This window comes from Stegostoma tigrinum, chromosome 38 (genome assembly GCF_030684315.1).
Source record: "Stegostoma tigrinum isolate sSteTig4 chromosome 38, sSteTig4.hap1, whole genome shotgun sequence".
NCBI classification, from domain to species: Eukaryota; Metazoa; Chordata; class Chondrichthyes; order Orectolobiformes; family Stegostomatidae; genus Stegostoma; species Stegostoma tigrinum.
In genome coordinates, this window is record NC_081391.1 from 17785160 (window position 1) to 17803675 (window position 18516).

General features: G+C 48.0%; 1 protein-coding gene across 1 annotated transcript in view; it reads right to left on the reverse strand.

Moving 5' to 3' along the window:
- LOC125447020 (SH3 and multiple ankyrin repeat domains protein 1-like) overlaps nt 1-18195 on the reverse strand; it is a 241740-nt gene extending 223545 nt beyond the window's left edge. The window contains exons 1-2 of the mRNA XM_059640702.1: nt 18094-18195; nt 17502-17759 (exon numbers count right to left, since the gene is read on the reverse strand). Coding sequence (XP_059496685.1) covers nt 17502-17711 — 210 coding nt within the window. The 5' untranslated portion in view covers nt 17712-17759; nt 18094-18195. The remainder of the gene's footprint in view (nt 1-17501; nt 17760-18093) is intronic.
- Nucleotides 18196-18516: the final 321 nt, after the last annotated feature.

The following is an 18516-nucleotide window of genomic DNA, read 5'->3' on the forward strand; positions in this document are numbered from 1 at the left end:
CTCCCCTCCCTCGTTGTTCATCTGAACCTCTTCATCTGTCAAGAGCGAGAAATTTTAAAAAAAACACAGATATTCTGGCCAGCTCTCCTGTGTGCTAAAAATAACACTCTCAGCAAGGCACTAGGTTTGATTAATGTGCTGTGCTGGAGTCTTTATAGATACCAACCGCTCGCTGCAAATGAAGCCTTGCGAGATTTCATGCCCAAACTTGTTAAAAATACATCTAAAGCGCGGTGCGCCTCTGACTGAAATCTCACCGTCCTGCACCGTTAGATTCCCCAATGGAGAAACTGCTTCGTTTCCTCTGTCTCTGCCTGTCCACAGGCACCATTCTCACTATTTCCAGCTCGAGAAAGTATTTTTACTGCAACCTGAGAGATTTGGGCTTTTTTCCAAACCAGCCAGCCCACCTCCCCATGGTGTTATATGAAATCTGCCCGTCCTCCGAACTAATTGATAAGAGTCTTAAATTTAGGCCAAGCATTTAGCATTTTCTTACAAGGTTTCACTCTTGCATGCAAACACCAGGCTGCGTTAGCTCTCTGCAGATGTTTTAAAACGACAATGAAAGAACTTGCATTTATATAGATCCTGGCAGGAATTTGTGTGCATCCTGAGAAGGCACTGGGTCTCTCAGCCCTCAGACTGAGCATAGGGATTTCAGGAAGAGTGAACAAAATAGGTCAAGTAAAAACCAGGGAGGGTAGGCATGGGAAGATTAATGCGGAATTGGGTGAAGTTGAAGTCTAGGCTTGTTTTGAGTTTCCAACCACTACCCATCAGCCTCAGCTCATCGACTACTGAAACCCTCACCTGCACCGTAGTTACCTTCATCCTTCATAGATATGTGCAATTAGTCATATTATGAGGCAGCTTTGGAGCAGGTGGGACTGAAGCCAGATCTCCTGGCTCAAAGATAGGCACACTACCACAAGAGCCTCCATCTTTATCTTCTTAGACTTGGCTGCACTCCTCTGAACTTGCTCAGAAGTCTTATCCACCCATCATCCCTGTGGACACAGACTTAACATTGGCTCCCACTCCAAGCACTCCTTGATTTTGAAACTCTGTAACCTAGCCTCTGCCTATCTCTGCAATCCTCTCCGGCCTGACCACCTTCCACACTCTTCCAATTCTGGCCTCTCGTGTCGGCCTAGCTTTAATCACTCCCCGTTTGGCAGCCATTCCTACTGTGACCTGGGTCCAAAACTCTGGAATTCTCTGTCACGCAACCTCACTTTCCTCCTTTTAAAGACGTCCCTTAAAATCAACCTCCCTAATCGAGCTTTGGTCATTAATCCAAGCAAACCCCTATGTTGTTCAACGTCAAAATTGAATTAGAATTGGTTGCAGGTACTCAGTGAAAAGTTTACATGTTGCCACTTCTGATGCCATCTTAGGAACAAGGTACATAGTTACAGATTCTTCAGTACAAGTTCTTAGGAAATTATATAAAAGAAACAAAAAAATAAATAAATAAAAAGAAATTAGTTTGGTAATGTTCCTGGGAGGTGCCTCGGAGTGTGCAAGGTCCTAAAACAAAATGCAAGTCGTTGTTGGAACACCAAGAAATCCAAGGCTAGAATATCAAGTGAGGGGTAGACTATGAAAACTTGCATACATCGGCTGGGGCTATTGGGAATTTCAAAAAGATAAAGGCTTCAGCTGAAAACAGACCCAAAACAAGAAAGAAGACAGATTCACAAGGTGTGAACAGAAAATATTGTTCATGAGTATTCCCAGAAGAGAACATTGCACTGCATGACCACGAAGGTGCCAAAATATCACCAATTTTTTTTTGCTTCATGCTAAACTGGATGTTTCCTGGGAAAAGAAAGACCTGCTGAAGGAGGGCTGCAAGAATATCCTTATCTCTACCCTTTTGTGGGATGTGGGCATCACTCACTTGCAAGGTCAGCATTTTTTTGCCTGCCCCTTGAACTAAGAGGCCATTCCAGAGGACATTCAAGCATCAACCCCATTGCTGCAATACAGAGGTAAAGAGAAACCTTTCCCCTTTGTAGGGGGGAGAGGCGTTAATTATCAGGGGGCATAGATTTGAGATCTGAGGGGTTTAGAGGGAATTTGAGAAAGGAAAATATTCAGGGGTTGATGGGTATCTGGAATTCACAGCCTAAAACAGGGAGGTGTTTAAAGGAAGGAACCCTCAAGACGTTTAAGATTTGATTTCTTACTGTCACATGCACCTAGGCACAGTGAAAAGTTTTGTTTCGTGTGCAGTACAGGCAGATCATTACAAAGTGCATGAGGGTACCAGAACAGAGCGAGGAATGCAATGTTACGGCTGCAGTGAAGGCACACAGAGATCAAAAACGACATTAAGTTTAAAATTTGAGGGGCCTATACAGAAGTCTAATAACAGCCGGAAAGAAGCTGTTCTTGAATCTGCTGGTACGTGGGTTTAAGCTTTTGTATCTTCTGCCTAACTGAAGAGGCTGGAAAATATTATCACTTGGGTGGGAGAGATCTTTGATTATATTGACTGCCTTACTGATGCAGCGAGAAATATAGATGGAGTTACTTGGCTGAAGACTTGACACTACAGACAATGCTGCAGGCCAAGTGACGGAAAGTGGGATTGGAGTAGATAGGTCCTTGGTATCAGGGACAGAAAAGATGGGCCAAATGACCTTGTACTGTACTGTAAAAACGATATGATCAGTGACGCTTTCACAGGCACCCATTATTGGATCATTCTTGACTTTTATCAATTAAATTTAAATTCTGCAAACTGCCCATGGTGAGATTTGTATCCATTGGCAGGATTTGGGTCGATGCCAGAGTCCCTGCTTTGCAAAATCCAGTGATATTACCAATAGGCCACCTATAGGTATGTACAGAGATAATGGGAACTGCAGATGCTGGAGATTCCAAGATAATAAAATGTGAGGCTGGATGAACACAGCAGGCCAAGCAGCATCTCAGGAGCACAAAAGCTGACGTTTCGGGCCTAGACCCTTCATCAGAGAGGGTATGTACAAATACCACATTTATCTCACGTAATTCACCATAGGCAGATCATCGCACCAGGATAGAATCAGTTGTGTTCAGTTACTGATACCCCACCACCTTGTTGCTTTCATTAATTTACCTCAGTGCCATAAATATTTTACTTGCTGAGTTTGTTCTTTGCATATCAATAAAGAAAAATCCATCAGATCTATTTTTATTGATTGCTTCCAGGAGCCTGCATTAAAATGAATGGTAAGGCTTATCCACAGGACAAAAGAAGCCTGACCCCTTTTAATTGTTCTCATCTCAGATTGTCTTGGGAGTCTCTCAGAACTGGCGATCAATGTCCTGGGTGTTGCCGCTGGCAACAAAGCGAAAAACGCTTTGCAGCTCACACTTCATCGCCTGATTAGGATTGGAGATTCCAGCGCACGATACAATCTTGTTTCTTGTTGCCTCTCCACACCAGACTATTCCAACACTCCCTCCAGGTCTCCAGTTCACAGCCCCTCCATCAGTGGTGGTCATCTGCAAGATGCACTGCGGAAATTCACCCAAAGATTCTGACACAAATCCATATCCATCTAGAAGGACAAGGACAGCAGATACATGGGAACACCACCCCCTGTACATTCCCCTCTAAATTACTCACCATCCTGACTCCGGAATTATATCGATGTTCCTTCCCTGTTGCTGGATCAAATTCCTGAAACTACTACCAGCTAGACTGGGTGGTGAAGAAAGCATTTGGTACACTTTCCTTTTATTGGTCAGTGCATTGAGTTTAGGAGTTGGGAGATCATGATGCAGCTTGGTTAGGCCACTTCTGGAATACTGTGCACAATTCTGGTCCCCTAACAACAGGAAGGAGGTCGGTAAACTTGAAAGGGTGCAGAAAAGATTTGTGAGGATGTTGCTGGGGTTGGAGGGTGAGTTATAGGGAGAGGCTGAATAAGCTCGGGCTATTATCGCTGGAGTGTCAGAGGCTGGTGGGGTGCGGGGAACCTTATGGAGGTTTATAAAATCATGAGGAGCATTGATAGGGTGAGTAGGCCAGGTCTTTTTCCCAGGATAAGGGAGTCCAAAACCATAGGTTTCAGGTGAGAGGGAAAGATATAAAAGGGAATTTTTTTTCCTGCAGGGGGTGGCACGTGTATGGAATGAGCTGCCAGAGGAGGGGGTGGAGGCTGGTACAATTACAGCAATTAGAAAGCATCTGGATGGGTATATGAATAGGAAGGGTTTGACAGAAATGCAGGCAAACGGGACTGGATTAATTAAGGACATCTGGCCAGCATGGACAAATTGAACTGAAGGATACAACTCTAGGACTCTATATGACCACCATGACAGCATTGTGGCTCTACTTACACTGAATGGACTGCAGTGGTTCAAGAAGGCAGCTCACCACCACCTTCTCAAGAGGTAACTAGAGATGGACAATAAACGCTGGGCCCAGTCAGCAACACCCACACCCTGTGAGTGAATTAAAAGTTGACCATGAGTTGACCTCAGCCATGTTGGTGAGTCATCCATTGTTCTGTTTGGGTGCTGTAATTCTAGAGTGAGGGACTGGGTGTCAGAGAGTCAACATGGACACTTCGGGCAACACTGCTCCCTCCAGATCTGTGGGCAGGCCCTAGCGGGGCAGGGGTGATCTCCTCGGAGAACAGAAGGTCAAGGGGAGATTTGATCAAGGTGTTTGAAATCCCGAGAGAGTCTGGGTGGAGGAGACAAGGAGAAGCCAAAGCCACTCCTGGAAGAACTGGAGATTTAACCGGGAGTGAGAGAAGAAGAAATTCCAACATGAGGAAGAACTCTTTCGCACAGAGCAGTAGTAAGGATCTGACTCAGAGTGTGGCGGAGGCGGATTCAATTGTAGCTTTCTAAAGAGAATTGGATAATTACCTAAAGAGGAAATGTCTGCAGGGACTCAGTGACCTGTTCTTGGGATGTGGGGCTGAATGGCCTTCTTCTATCCTGCCTCCCTGCTTTCTGATTGGATGATGCATTAAACTGAGGCGACCTGATGAGCACATAAAAGATCTGTCATTGGTCAAGTGCTGGAAAATGAAATAAGGAGAGTTCAGAAAATAAGGTGGCTCAGTGGTTAGTACTGCTGCTTTACCGTGCAAGGGACCTGGGTTCGATTCTGTCTTTGGACAACAGTCTGCACAGAGTTTGCACACTCTCCCTGTGTCTGAGTGAGTCCCCTCTGGCTGTTCTGGTTTGCACCCACAGTCCAAAGACGTGCAGATTGCCCATGCAAAATTGCCCTGTGGTGTTCAGGGATGTGAAGGCTAGGTGGTTAGCTATGGGAAATTCAGGGTTACATTGTGAGCACAGGTGGGATGCTCTTCAGAGAGTCAGCATGGATGTGATGGATGTGATGGTCCGAATGGCCTGCTTCTATGCTGCATGGATTCTATGAGTCAGATGCCTACTTTTGACCGGAAGGCTGAAGGGTCTTTTTCTGTGCTGTAGGCCTTTATCAGTCTGTAACCTCAGGGAGAAGAAGCCAATGACCGTGCGCTGTGTAAGTTGGGCGTCCCATTTTCCTGCATCATAACAATGACATCACTTCAGGAAAGTACTGCATCCTCGGAAAGTACTTCGCCAAGGTGCCTGTTCATTTTCAGTTCTCCGTGAGGTTTGGTTTGGAGGCAGGGAGCTGGGATTACAAATCTGTCAGGACACCGTCAGCAACACTAGTCTGAGATGCTGCGTACTTCACACAAACTCTTCATGAGGCCCCTCGCCTTGCCACGCTAGACAGACAGTGCTGGAAAAGACAGCTCGCACTGTAATAATGTAATAAAGCTAGTTTGTAAATGTGTTGAAATGTGATCCACCTCTCTGCGTGGGCGAGCTCGACAGTGCAAAAGAGATGTCATTGTGTCTCCTCGGAGAATTGCAGCTTGCTCATTTGCCCCCCTTCTCATTCTTCGGAGGCTCTGAACTCACTCAAAATTAAATTTATAATCTTTCCCTTTGTGTGGATCAACCCAATCGATCCAGAGATCTCCACTGGTTTATGAGCCCTTGTTGCAGCAGCTAATTCTGGTAGCAGATCCGCCCCTCGGGAGGAGGTACCTGCCAGAAACACTAAGAGGCCATTCAGCCCCTCATGCCTGCTGCACTATTGGCTTGGATTGTGAACAATCTGGGCATGAATTCCATTTAGACAGCAAGAACTGCTGATGCAGGAGTCAGAGATAACACAGTGTGGAGCTGGGTTGAACACAGCAGGCCAGGCAGTGTCAAAGGAGCAGGCAAGTTGAGGTTTCAGGTCAAGATCCTTTTTCTGAAGAAGGGTCCCGACCCGAAACATCAGCTTTCCTGCTCCTCTGATACTGCCTGGACTGCTGTGTCCCTCCAGCTCTATACTGTGTTATCTTGAACTCCACTTATCTGTGTCACTGTGCCATACCCCGCCATGGGTGAAGGTCCAGTCATCACAGTCCAACTAGACCCTTGAATCACTGAATCCCTACAGTGCAGGAAGAGACCATTCAGCCCACTGACCCTCTGAACAGCATCCCACCCAGACCTTCTACCCTACCCTATCACTGTAACCCTGTATTTCCCATGGCTAAGCCATTTCATCTACACATCAGTGAACACTATGGGGCAATTTCCCACGGCCACTCCACCCTAACCTGCACATCTTTGGACTGTGGGAGGGAACCAGAACGCCTGGAAGAAAACAGAGCGGCTCTCATATTAGACAGAGATGACCGGCATTGGTTTAACCAGAGGGTCACACTGCCTCAGGCAGAGGGAGAGGTTGGAAACGAGAGTCCTTTATGGTAAGCTGAGTCGATGCAGGAACTGAACGCACACTATTGGCATTGGTCTGCATTGCAAGCCAAATATCCAGCCAACTGAGCTAGCCAACATCTGAAGTAACAGGGTGTTACAGTCCAGTTAAGCAGCTGAGGTCACTATGGCAATTTGCACTCGTATTTGCGTGTTGTAAAACAGAGCAGTGGGTGGGGATGCTGGAGGGTCTAAATTTCCTTCCTGCTGCTAAAGGCACCTCGCATCAATGTTCTGTCTAACCAAGCTGTGCCAACGTTGTCCGTTTGACGATCGGAAGTTGCCATCGTACCTGCACTGCACAGCTGCCAAAAAAAAGTTAGAGGGAACGCTGCTCAGTAGCTTAACTAATATCACAAGACCCAGCTGCATATAAAGGGCCGTTCCCAGGAGCAGCTAGCAACCATGTATACACCGTGCTAGTTGCCCATGTTACCAGAACGTTTCAGTAATCATATTGCGTACTTCATGTAAATTGAGTCTCACAAGGGACTATCACGTATCTCTGGTATAACGTAAGTAGCTGCTAAGGCAGACGTAAGAAAATCTACTCTGTCTATAAAGATTGAGCCGAACCTCTGCCTGGGATGTGGACACCCTTCCCCATTTCATATCAGTAATGGAGGGAGAGGCGAATTAAAAAGGATTTGTGACACTCTCTACCAAAGCCAGTTCCAGCCTAAAGGCTGAGGGATGAACACTGGGTTTCTGGCTCAGAGGCAGCTACACTAACCGCTACACCACAGGTACCCCAGCCTAGCTTTGCTTGATCCATCTCAGCATTGAACTCCCTGTCACTACTGCCCACTTAATGGGCATCTCTGCTGGGTGCGGGGGGGGGGGCGCTGGGCGGACGGTTCCAGATTTCAACTTCCTCCCACTCTTCCCAATTTCATCCCCAAAAAGGCCGGCAACAACAAAGCCGAATATCGCAGTGTGGTCGATGGAGGTCCAAATTGAAAACTGAGAACAGGGCAGGTCACGACGCTGACAGAAACTGACGCTGATGTTTCAGGTCAATGAGCTTTCCTCAGAACCTTTGTGCACCCGAAACATTAACTGCTGATCCCTCCATGGAATGCTGCCCAATCTACCGACCACTTCAAATCTTCTTCTGCTTTTTTTTTTATTATGGAGGATGATGTCCTTTCTGCTTGTCCCTCACATTAGAGGAAATATTATCTTCCCACTCACCCGATGCAATTCTTCTTACCATATTTCCTCAACGCGGGAATCATTACATCAGATCTCAGTAAAGGACTCTATAGCTTCAGAGCCAGACGGTACAAGTACAGGAGCACCGACACCTTGCTGCTATTGTACAGGAGCCTTGGTGAGAGCACATCTCCAATAGCATGTGCTGTTTTGGTCTCCTTATCTGAGGAAGGATGCTCCATTAATGGGAGACTGGTTCCTGGAATGGCAGGACTGATGTATGAAGAGACATTTTAAAATTCATTCATGGAATGCGGGCATCACTGCTCAGGTCAGCACGTATTACCAGTCGCCAGTTGCCCAAGATGGTGGTGCTGAGCTGCCTTCAGATCAACTGCAGCGATTCAAGAAGTGGGATGCCTTTTAGGGAGGGAATTCCAGGTTTTAGACCTGGCGGAAATATATCGCTGTTCCTTCATTGCCAAGTCAGGATGGTGAGTGGTTTGGAGAGGAACTTGCAGGGGGTGGTGTTCCCATGTATCTGCTGCCCTCGACCTTCTAGATGGCGCTGCCTTAGGACCATTGGTGAATTTCTGCAGGGCACCTTATAGATAAGTACACACTGCTGCTACTGAGCGCCGGTGGTGGAGGGAGTGGATGCAGTGCCAATCACGTGGGCTGCTTTGTCCTGGAGTGATTCTTATTGGCTAAGACGGGTGCCTGTAACACTGGGCCAAGATGGATCATCCATTCAGTACTTCTGGCTGAAGATCGCTGCGAATGTTTCAGCCTTATTTTTTGTACTGAATAGATTAGGACTATATTCACCACAGTTTAGGAGAATGAGAGGACGTTCTCATAGAAACCTAAAATATTCCAACAGGACCAGGTAGGCAAGTGGGGAGTATTCCATCACACTCCTGACTTGAGCCTTGTACATGATGGACAGGCTTTGGGGAGTCAGGAGATGTGTTATTTGCTGTAGTATTCCTAGCCTCTGACCTGCTCTTGTAGTCACTGTGTTTATTGGTGAGTCTAGTTGAGTTTCTGGTCAATGGTAACCCCCAGGATGTTGATAGTGGGGGATTCAGTGATGGTAACACTATTGAATGTCGAGGGGCAGTGGTTGGATTGTCTCTTATTGGGGATGGTCATAGCCTGGCATTAGGTGTGGTGCGAATGTCATTTGCCATCTGTCAGCCCAAGCCTGGATATTGTCCAGATCTCGTTGAATTGGAACAGATACTGAAGCAGTCCATGAGGAATCACGAATGGTTCTGAACATTGGCAAACATCCCCACTTCTGACCTTATGATGGAGGGAAGGTCATTGATGAAGCAGCTGGGCATGGTTGGGCCTAGGACACTACCCTGAGGAACTCCTGCAGAGATGTCCTGGAGCGGAGACGATTGACCTCCCACAACCACGACCGTCCTCTTCTGTGCCAGGTATGACTGTAACCACCGGAGCGTTCACCCCCGATACCTGTTGATTCCAGTTTTGCTCGGACTCCGTGATGCCACACTCAGTCGAATGCAGCCTTGATGTCAAGGGCTGTCACTCTCACCTTACCTCTGGAATTCAGCTCTTTTGTCCATGTTTGAACCAAGGCTGTAATGACTACAGGAGCTGAGTGGAACCCAAACTGGGCGTCACTGAGCAGATGCTGCTTGATAGCACTGTCACTGACACCTTCCATCACTTTAGTGATGATCGAGAGGAGACTGATGGGGCGGTAATTGCCGAGATGGATTTGTCCTCCTTTCTGTGTGGAGGACATACTTGGGCAATTTTCCACATTGCCGGATAGATACCAGTGTAGTAATTGTACTGGAACAGCCTGGCTAGGCGAGCAGCAAGTTCTGGAGCACAAGTCTTCAGTACTATTGCTGAAATGTCGTCAGGGCCCATAGTCTTTGCAGCATCCAGTGTTTCTGAACACAGTATCCAACCGTTTCTTAACATCACGTGAAGTGAATCGAATTGGCTGAAGCCTGGTATCTGTAATGCAGGGAGCCACTGGAGGCGGCTGAGATGGATCATCCACTCGGCACTTCTGGCTGAAGATTGCTGCGAATGCTTCAACTTTATGCTTTGCACTGAATCAGTTAGGGCTATATTCACGAGTTTTGAAGAATGGGCAGGGACAGGGGAAGAATCTCTCAGTAACTTAAAATACTCTAGCAGGAAGGATGTTCCCAATGACAGGGGCATTCAGAATGAAGATATTGGGTAGGCCATTTAGGATTGAGATGAGGAGAACTCCCTTCACCCAGGCAGACAGTGCTGAACCTGTGGAATTCTCTGCCACAGAACATAGTTGACGTCAAAACATTGAACCCAACGCACAGGGACCTGGCAGCTGTAGTGACCATGGTAAAAGGAATTGGTTCATACTCTTTAGGTCACAGAAGTCCCTACAGTGTGGAAACAGGTCCTTTGGCTCAACAAGTCCACACGGACCCTCAGAGCATCCCATCCAGACTATCCTTCTAATCTACACATCCTTGTAAACTATGGCAATTTAGCATGGCTAATCCACTAAGCCTGCACATCTTTGGACTGTGGGACGAACCGGAGCACCCTGAGGAAACCCACGCAGGCACAGGGAGAATGTGCAAACTTCAGACAGTCACCTGAGGGTAGAATCGAAGCTGGGTCCCTGACACTGCGAGGCAGCAGTTCTAACCACTGAGCCACCAACGTTCAGATTAACTCAAGGTCACTAACACTCCGAGGCCTGCAGAGGCAATAAAGAAAAGGAGAGAGGGAACCTAAGATTGCAAGAAATAGAAGCAGAAGCAGGGCCATTCAGCTCTTCCAGCCTGTCCCACCATTCAATGAGTTGAGAGCTCAACTTCACTTTCCTCCCTGACCTGGACTCCTTCGTTGATCAAAGATCTGTCCATCTTAGCCTCCAGCAAACTCAAGGACCCAAATCCCATTGCTGCCTGGGGAAGGGAATTCTAAATGTCAACAATTCTCTGACAAAACATTCGTCCTCATCTCTGCCTAAAAGTGGATACTAGATCAATTATTAAATTTTAAATCTGGGAGAGATACATTTTAGTTAAGCAATGGTAGTCAGGGATATGGGCCTAGAGCAGGCTATATGGAGTTAGGCCACAAATCAGACATGAGCTGATTGGATGATGGAATGGAATCGGCGAGCTGAAAGGCCTACTCATGTTCCTATGGAACTGGAGATCCCCTATCGAGACTGTGCCCGGAAGTTTTGATCCCTTCATGAGGAGAATCGTCCTCCCAGCATCTACCCCATGAACCCCCTTCAGAATCTGCCCCATTTTCAATAAGGCCACCTCTCATTCTTCTCAAATCCAGTGGGCACAGACTCAACCTTTACTCGTAAGCCCCTCTTCCCAGGAATTAACCCAGTTAGCCTTCTCTAAACTGCAGCTACACCCCTCCCCTTAAGGAAGGAGACCAAAACTGCACACAGAGGACTGGGAGAACAGGGCTACCACAGACACACTCAACTGGCTGGGTTGGACCTGGCCATATCCTGGGGTGGGCCTGGCTACTTTCTTGGTTGGAGTTAGCCATGCTCTTGATTAGACCCATCCATATTGTGGGATGGGCCTGTCCATGCACATCTATAATGGAGCAGGAACACTGCTTTTCTGATCTGTGAGGGAACCTGCATTCCTTATTAGCTTTTCAAAGGGAAATATTTCCTATTCTCGTTTTCATCTCTTTTTGTTGCCTTCCCTGGGGAGAACACAGCGACGAGCTGGAGAGATTCACAGGGATAACAAACTGGAGCCTCGGCTGGTTTCGTGTCTTCACATTCTCATTGCGCGAAGAGAATGAGCAAGTGTGTGTGTGTGTGTGTGTGTGTGTGTGTGTGTGTGTGTGTGTGGAAGGATCTATGGTGGCAGAACCCTCTTAACCTCAACCATTCTTATTGCAGGAAGTGAGACCCGTGGACACAAGAGCAGAGCTAGGCCATTCAGCCCATTCAGTCTGCTCTGCCATTCAATAAAATCAAATTGGATCTGATAATCCTCAATTCTACTTTCCTGCCTTTCCGACTCAACCCTCAATTTCCTTCCTGATTAAATAAAAATCTCTCAGCCTTAAATTTACTAAATAAAACTTAAAACAGTCCATATATAGGTGGGGTGTGGGGGGGGGGGTCAGTGGCACACATTGTGTGATCGGTCTTACACAAGAGGATTATATGCACATTCACAGCCCCATATGCACATAGTTCCTCCTATAGGATGTCAACGGACAATTTTGACTTAACCTCAGGTTGATTTGAACTCTGACCCTTTGAATTCAGGGTCAAGACTAGCTGCTGACAGTCAGCGATTAGATCTCAAGGAGATCTGTACATTGTAGACACGTTTTAATAGCGAAAACAGCACCAGGGAGATGGGCTGAATGGTCTACGCTCGATGATACTTCCAGTCTCCGAGATGGCATCCTGGAAAGGAATTATTTTGACAATAACCTAACAATAATTATGGGGAGAAAGCGGGAGAATGGGGTTGAGGAACTCCTCAACCGTGAATGGTGGAGCAAACTCGATGAGTCGAACGGTCTAATTTCTGCTCCTATGTGTGATGGTTTTATAAGCTCAGAGCTGCTTTCAGGACAGCTGCAAAGGCAGAGGGCAGACCAAAGGAAAGAAAGAGAGAGGGTGAGGAGGCAGACGTTGGGCCCATCCATGTCTCTGCCCTGAGCTCCAATAGGGACTGAAAAAGGAGGAAGGACAGCCAAAGAGGTGGCGATATGTTCCCAGGTATCGATCCCAGTCTCACATTCAAAAGAGCCTCACGTTAACCTCAGCTCCAATGTTCATACTCTGCCCATCCAATAGTCTGCTGTTGTTCCCCCGCCCCCCCCAACTTATTTTGCGCCCACTTGCTCTCACTGGCCTACATGGACACCCAGCAACACCTTGGCTTGAAAATGCTCATCTCCATTTTTTCATAGCCTTCCTGGCCCAGGGCCCTGCCCGTTTTCCGCGCTCCTTCAACTTTGGCAACTCGAGCCCCCTTGATCTTATTGATTGCCTCACCACCAGCCAGTCGTACACTCTGCTGCCCGTTCTCTGAGCTCCGCGATTCCATGTCCAAAAAAAAGTCTCTCTGCAGTCCACCCTCTCGCTCTCTCTCTCGCTCCCCACGACTCGCGGTTTGACGATGCTCCACCAGAACACGTTTTGGCAGCTAAAGGCACTACATCAATGCAACTCACTCGGCAGGTGGGAATAACAGCTGAAGCGCCCCCCCCCCCCCCACCGCCGCCCGGGGGGCTCGGGGTGTGCAAATGACAGTTTTTGCACTGTCCTCTTCCCACTCTCTGCTGCTGCTGCTTTAACCCAGAGAGAGTGTTGGATGCAGCTGGTATCTGCACAAAATTACATTGTATGCCTGCCCAACAACGCAGCCCTCACCCTCCCGGAATGAATGAATGAATGAATGAATGGAGGAGTGTGGTTTCCAAGGTACTTAGCCTCCTCTTCCACCTCCCTCTTACCCTGCACAACAGCCAGTGAACGATTCGGACGAACATCACTCACTACCAAACAGGCTCACAGGTCAGGTCTGCCTGACCTCTCTGGGATCGGCACTGAAGTGCTCTCTGCATAACGCTAGAACCCACACGAAAGGACTTCAAAATTGTCAACCCTGTGTGGTCACTATGGTGATGCAGGGCTACACTTGAAAAGCTTTTTTGTTGCTATGGTGACACTAGGACCTCTCCCTTTAAGAGCCATCAGCTGGCGGACTCAATGCTGCCAATGAGTGTAAATTTGTCAATTGACAGATCCTTCCCTCTGCCAGGCCAGAAATAAAAAGGCAGCGGGAAATGGTTCGACTTTGTGAAAGAGAAACTTCTCACACCTCGAGGTACAAAGTTGACAAGGAATTTGCAGCTTGTGACTCAAAAACAGGCCGTTCAGCCCACTAGTCTATGCTCTCTTAGGACCTCCTTCAGCACCTTTGGAGTACTAGGTAGGGTATCAGTCTCCTTATTTAAAGAACACATGAGAAACAGAATCACCGAATCGTTACAATGTGGAAAAGACCATTCGGCCCAACAAGCCCACGCTGCCCCTCTGAAGAGCATCCCACCTCAGACCCATACCCATCACCAACCCAAACTTCCCTGGGCACTATAAGCATGGCCAATCCACCCTAACCTGCACATCTTTGGACTGCGGGAGGAAACCCATTCAGACACGGGGAGAATGTGCAAACTTCACACAGTCGCCCGAGGGTGGAATCGAACACGGGTCCCTGGTGCTGTGAGGCTGCAGTGTTAACCACAGAGCCCCTGTGCTGCCCCAAGTTCAGAGAAGATTTATCCCCAAACTAATGCCTGGAATAGATGTGTCCTCTTCCAAGGAAAGGTTGGACAGATCAGGCCTTGAGTCCACTGGAGATTTGGGGGGTAGGAACTGGACCGGAATTTAAATGATGCCGAGGGAGTTGAATAAGGAGTGGGATGTTTCCCCTTGTGGGAAAATCCAAAATGAGGCGGTCACTCTTTCAGGGCTTGCCCTAATAAGACAGAGGTTTGTTCTCCTAGAGGGTCATCAGCCTTTGAAACTCCTCCTGAAACGGCCATGCAGGTGGGATTGTCGAATATTTTAGAGGCAGGGCTGGATAGATTCTTGGCAAATCAGAGGGCGCAAGGTTATTGGGGTAGGCAGAATGTGGAGTAATCAGATCAGCCGCGATTTAAGTGAATGGGGCAGCAGGTGGACTACTCTTGATGCAGATATAACAAGGTGTAGAGCTGGGTGAACACAGCAGGTCAAGCAGCATCAGAGGAGCAGGAAGGCTGACGTTTCAGGTCTAGACCCCGAGATGCATCAGTGTTATTCGCCACATTCTGACCATTTGCTCGACTCTGACCAGGCAGGATTTGGCTCTCCTAACCCTCCCGACCACTACTCCCACCTGCCCCGCCACGGCTCCATCCACCGATCCTATTTAAATTTCTCGATGCCTCAGTAAGAAGATAATCTCTTCTAAACTCTTCTATCAGGCAGAAGATACAAAAGCTTAAACACACGTACCAATAGATTCAAGAACAGCTTCTTCCCCGCTGTTACTAGGCTTCTGAATGGACCTCTCAAATTTTAAATTTAATGCTGATCTCACTGATGGTGCACCTACTCTGCAGCCCTAACATTGTATTCCTCATTCTGTTCTGTTACCCTAATCCACTTTGTACAGCATGATCTGCCTGTACTGCATGCAAAACAAAGCTTTTCACTGTACCTGGGTACATGTGACAATAATAAATCAAATCGAACTATGATGATGCACTGGGATGGGGGGGGGGGGGGGGGGGGGTGTGCAGAATCAGACAACTGTGCCTCTTTGAAAGAGCTGTTCAGTTTCACCCGTTACACTTTCCCCAACAGGCCCATACATTCTCTCCCTTCACTCGTTCATCCAATAGTTGGCACCTTGCTGGCTGTTCACTTTAACACAAAGCTGTGCGTATCGTGGATGTACACACCCAGCCACTGTGATGGCACCCTGCCCCCGACCCCCACCCCGTGTGTGTACCCACGCGTCCCAGGGCAGGATTCACACTGCTTCCACCTGTCACGCTAAAAGCAAAAGGAACATCAAATTCAAAGTTGCTCATCAAATAATGAACAGACTGTTCAATCAAGCATTGGAAACTCTGCTTAAACGGGAGAGCACGGACAGACTGAGGGATACAAACAAGGATAGGTCATTTGGCCCTTCGAGGCTGCTCTCCCATTCAGCAAGACATGGCTGACCTGATTTTAACCTCAACTCTACAGATCTCCCTTATTTTTGAAACCCAAATGGAATTGTTGAATTGGGATTGGCCAGGAGAAGATAAGGTTAACTGGCAAAAAAAAAACGCTGCTTCCTCATGTCCAGGAGTGTTCCCTTTTTCCTTTGGCCACCTCTCAATCTCTTTCAGCTCCTCGTACTATAATGTGTTTGGAGATTCTCTGGCCATTTGCCACAGGCAACGTGGGCCAAACAGTGTCAAAGTGAGCCAAGGTATTTGGGGAGTTGGGGGGGGGGGGGGGGGGGAGGCGGCAGGGATTTGCTGGAGTGGGCCTCTGTCACCTTGGGACAGGGGGAAGGGAGGTTTGGGGAGGGGGTGCAGGAAATGAAAGGGCTGATAATAGTCAGTCCACAGAGAGGGGGCAACTAGATGAGGGACTTGTGTAACAGAAGGAGATTACAACCTTTCTCCTCACGCAACCACCCCCTACTCCCCCCCCCCCCCTCCCCGACCTTGGCGAACACAGGGCTGGACTCCATGAGGCACACTGCCAACTCAGCCACTTGTTAGTGCCCAGTATGTAGACAGGAAGATCCCACAACTGGCAATAACCAATTTAAGCTCTTACTTTTCATGGTGAGAGCTCAGACAGCGATAAATATTGACCAGAACACCAGGTTGGGAATCGTGGGGAGGAGGTGGGAGAGAGATAACCAGGGAGGAGTATTTGCACTGAAGCGGTACCCCAGAGGGCAAACAGAGCAGCAACCCAGCTCAGAGCTGACGGAAACAGAAGGTCAGAAGAGTTGTAGCAGACGCGAGACGTTAATGCTTCTCGCTCCACAGATCTTTTGGTATGGGATGGGGGTACTGCTGGGAAGGCTGGCATTTGTTCCACATCCTTAATTGCCCCTTGAATGAAACAGCTGTCTAGGTTACAGCAGAGGGTCAGAATCACCCACATTGCCGTGGGTCTGGAATCACATGTAGCCCAGGCCAGGTAAGGAGAGCAATCTTCTTCCCTAAAGGACATTAATGAACCAAATGGGTTGTGACATTTTATTCACATTTCCACAGTCCTCGGTTGTCTGCTTTTAATAAACTCAGAGCTGATGCTTTGAGGTATTTAGGCATTAACCTAATAGAGGTTGATAAAATCATGAGGGGCATGGATATGGTGAATAGTGAAGGCCTTTTCCCCAGGGAGGGGACATCCCAAAACTAGAGGGCATAAAGCTTAAGGTGAGAGGGGAAAGAATTAAAAGGGACCTAAGGGATAACTTTTTCACACGGAGGGGACAAGCTGCCAGAGGAAGTGGTGGAGGCTGGTACAATTACAACATTATAAAGGCATCTGGATGGGTATGCGAATAGGAAGGGTTTAGAGGGATATGGGCCAAATGGGACGAGATTAATGCAGGATATCGAGGCGGCATGGATGAGTTGGACCGAAGGATCTGTTTCTACGCTGTACAGCTCTATGACTCTGAGACTATGCAGTGAATGTTTTTACCAACAGATTTACCTATGACTCAGTGAGAGATGGGAAGGAACTTTGTGGGGAATTGGGTCAGTCATGAACTTTGTGACTGAACTGGAAAAGGGAGGGGGGTTGGGTCGGGGAGGGAATGGTTTGGAAAAGGTGCGAGCTTAGAATGTTGCATTGGCCCCTTAAACCTCCACATCCCCACCCCCTACCCCAAGTGCAAATGCCAGCCTTTCCATCCCCAGTCGAATAGCCCCTTTTACCTGCTCCTACCCCAACCTGTCCCCCACCCCAGTGGAAATCCTCTTACAGTTTGCTGAAGGTCCGGGATCCCAATTCGAAAGACCATCATCCTGAAGTCAGGCTCGGTGCTCCTGTCCCTGGCCTTCGGGACTGGGGCGTCGCTGATGGGGCAGGCGCCTGGTAAGGTCCCCTCCCCGGAGCTCTCGCTGTCAGTCTCCTCTGGATACTCGGGAACGCTCCGCTGTTCATCCTCGCTGGAAGCCGGGCTGTGGGACATCTTTCAAAGGGGCGTCTGAGCGCGGGACAAGGACTGCATCACCGGGAGCTGCAGGGAGGGAGGCAGAGGGAAAGGCAGAGACAGAGAAAGAGATGCTAACTATAACCCTTTATTAATGAGCTCGCAGACCCGAAACCTTACAGCAGATAATCGTCTGAATCTGGGGAAAAGAAAGGAAACACACATAACAATTCCTGATTTTTACAAGGAGTCAGAGAGAGAGAGAGAGATGCACTGTATAAGCCTTTACTAACGAGCTCGCAGACCTAAAACCTTCTAACGTACAACAACCTGATTCTGAAAAAAAAACCAGAGACGCACAATGTCCGATTTCTACACACACTCATTTCCAAAAGTGAACAGGAATGTAAGAAAGTCCTGCCTTCTCTGTCCATAGTGTTGCCCTCAATGAGTCGCCACGCTGAAGGTGAGGGACAGAGATCAGATGTGTGCCCTCCTACACACTATTCCACTCCATTCACACAGACACGCACTGCATCCAGCAAAGCTTTCCAATGCCTATAGGTCCAACGAAACACGCCCCACCCTCTCTTTATTCTACCACAGAGGCACGGAGGACACGTGTGTGTGAGAGAGTGAATTGCTGCTGTGCTCCTGAGGCACCTTATTGCTTCCTATTTGCCTCTATCGCTCGCCCAATCGAATAAAAATCTCATCTGTCCGTCTCTCGCGGTCGTTCCCCGTTGTCCCCCGGCAGCCTTTTCAGATTCCCACTATCATTGTGTGGAAAAAAACCCCTGCCTACTGATTTCAATCGGGTTTAATTTTGGCTCATTTCCTCTCC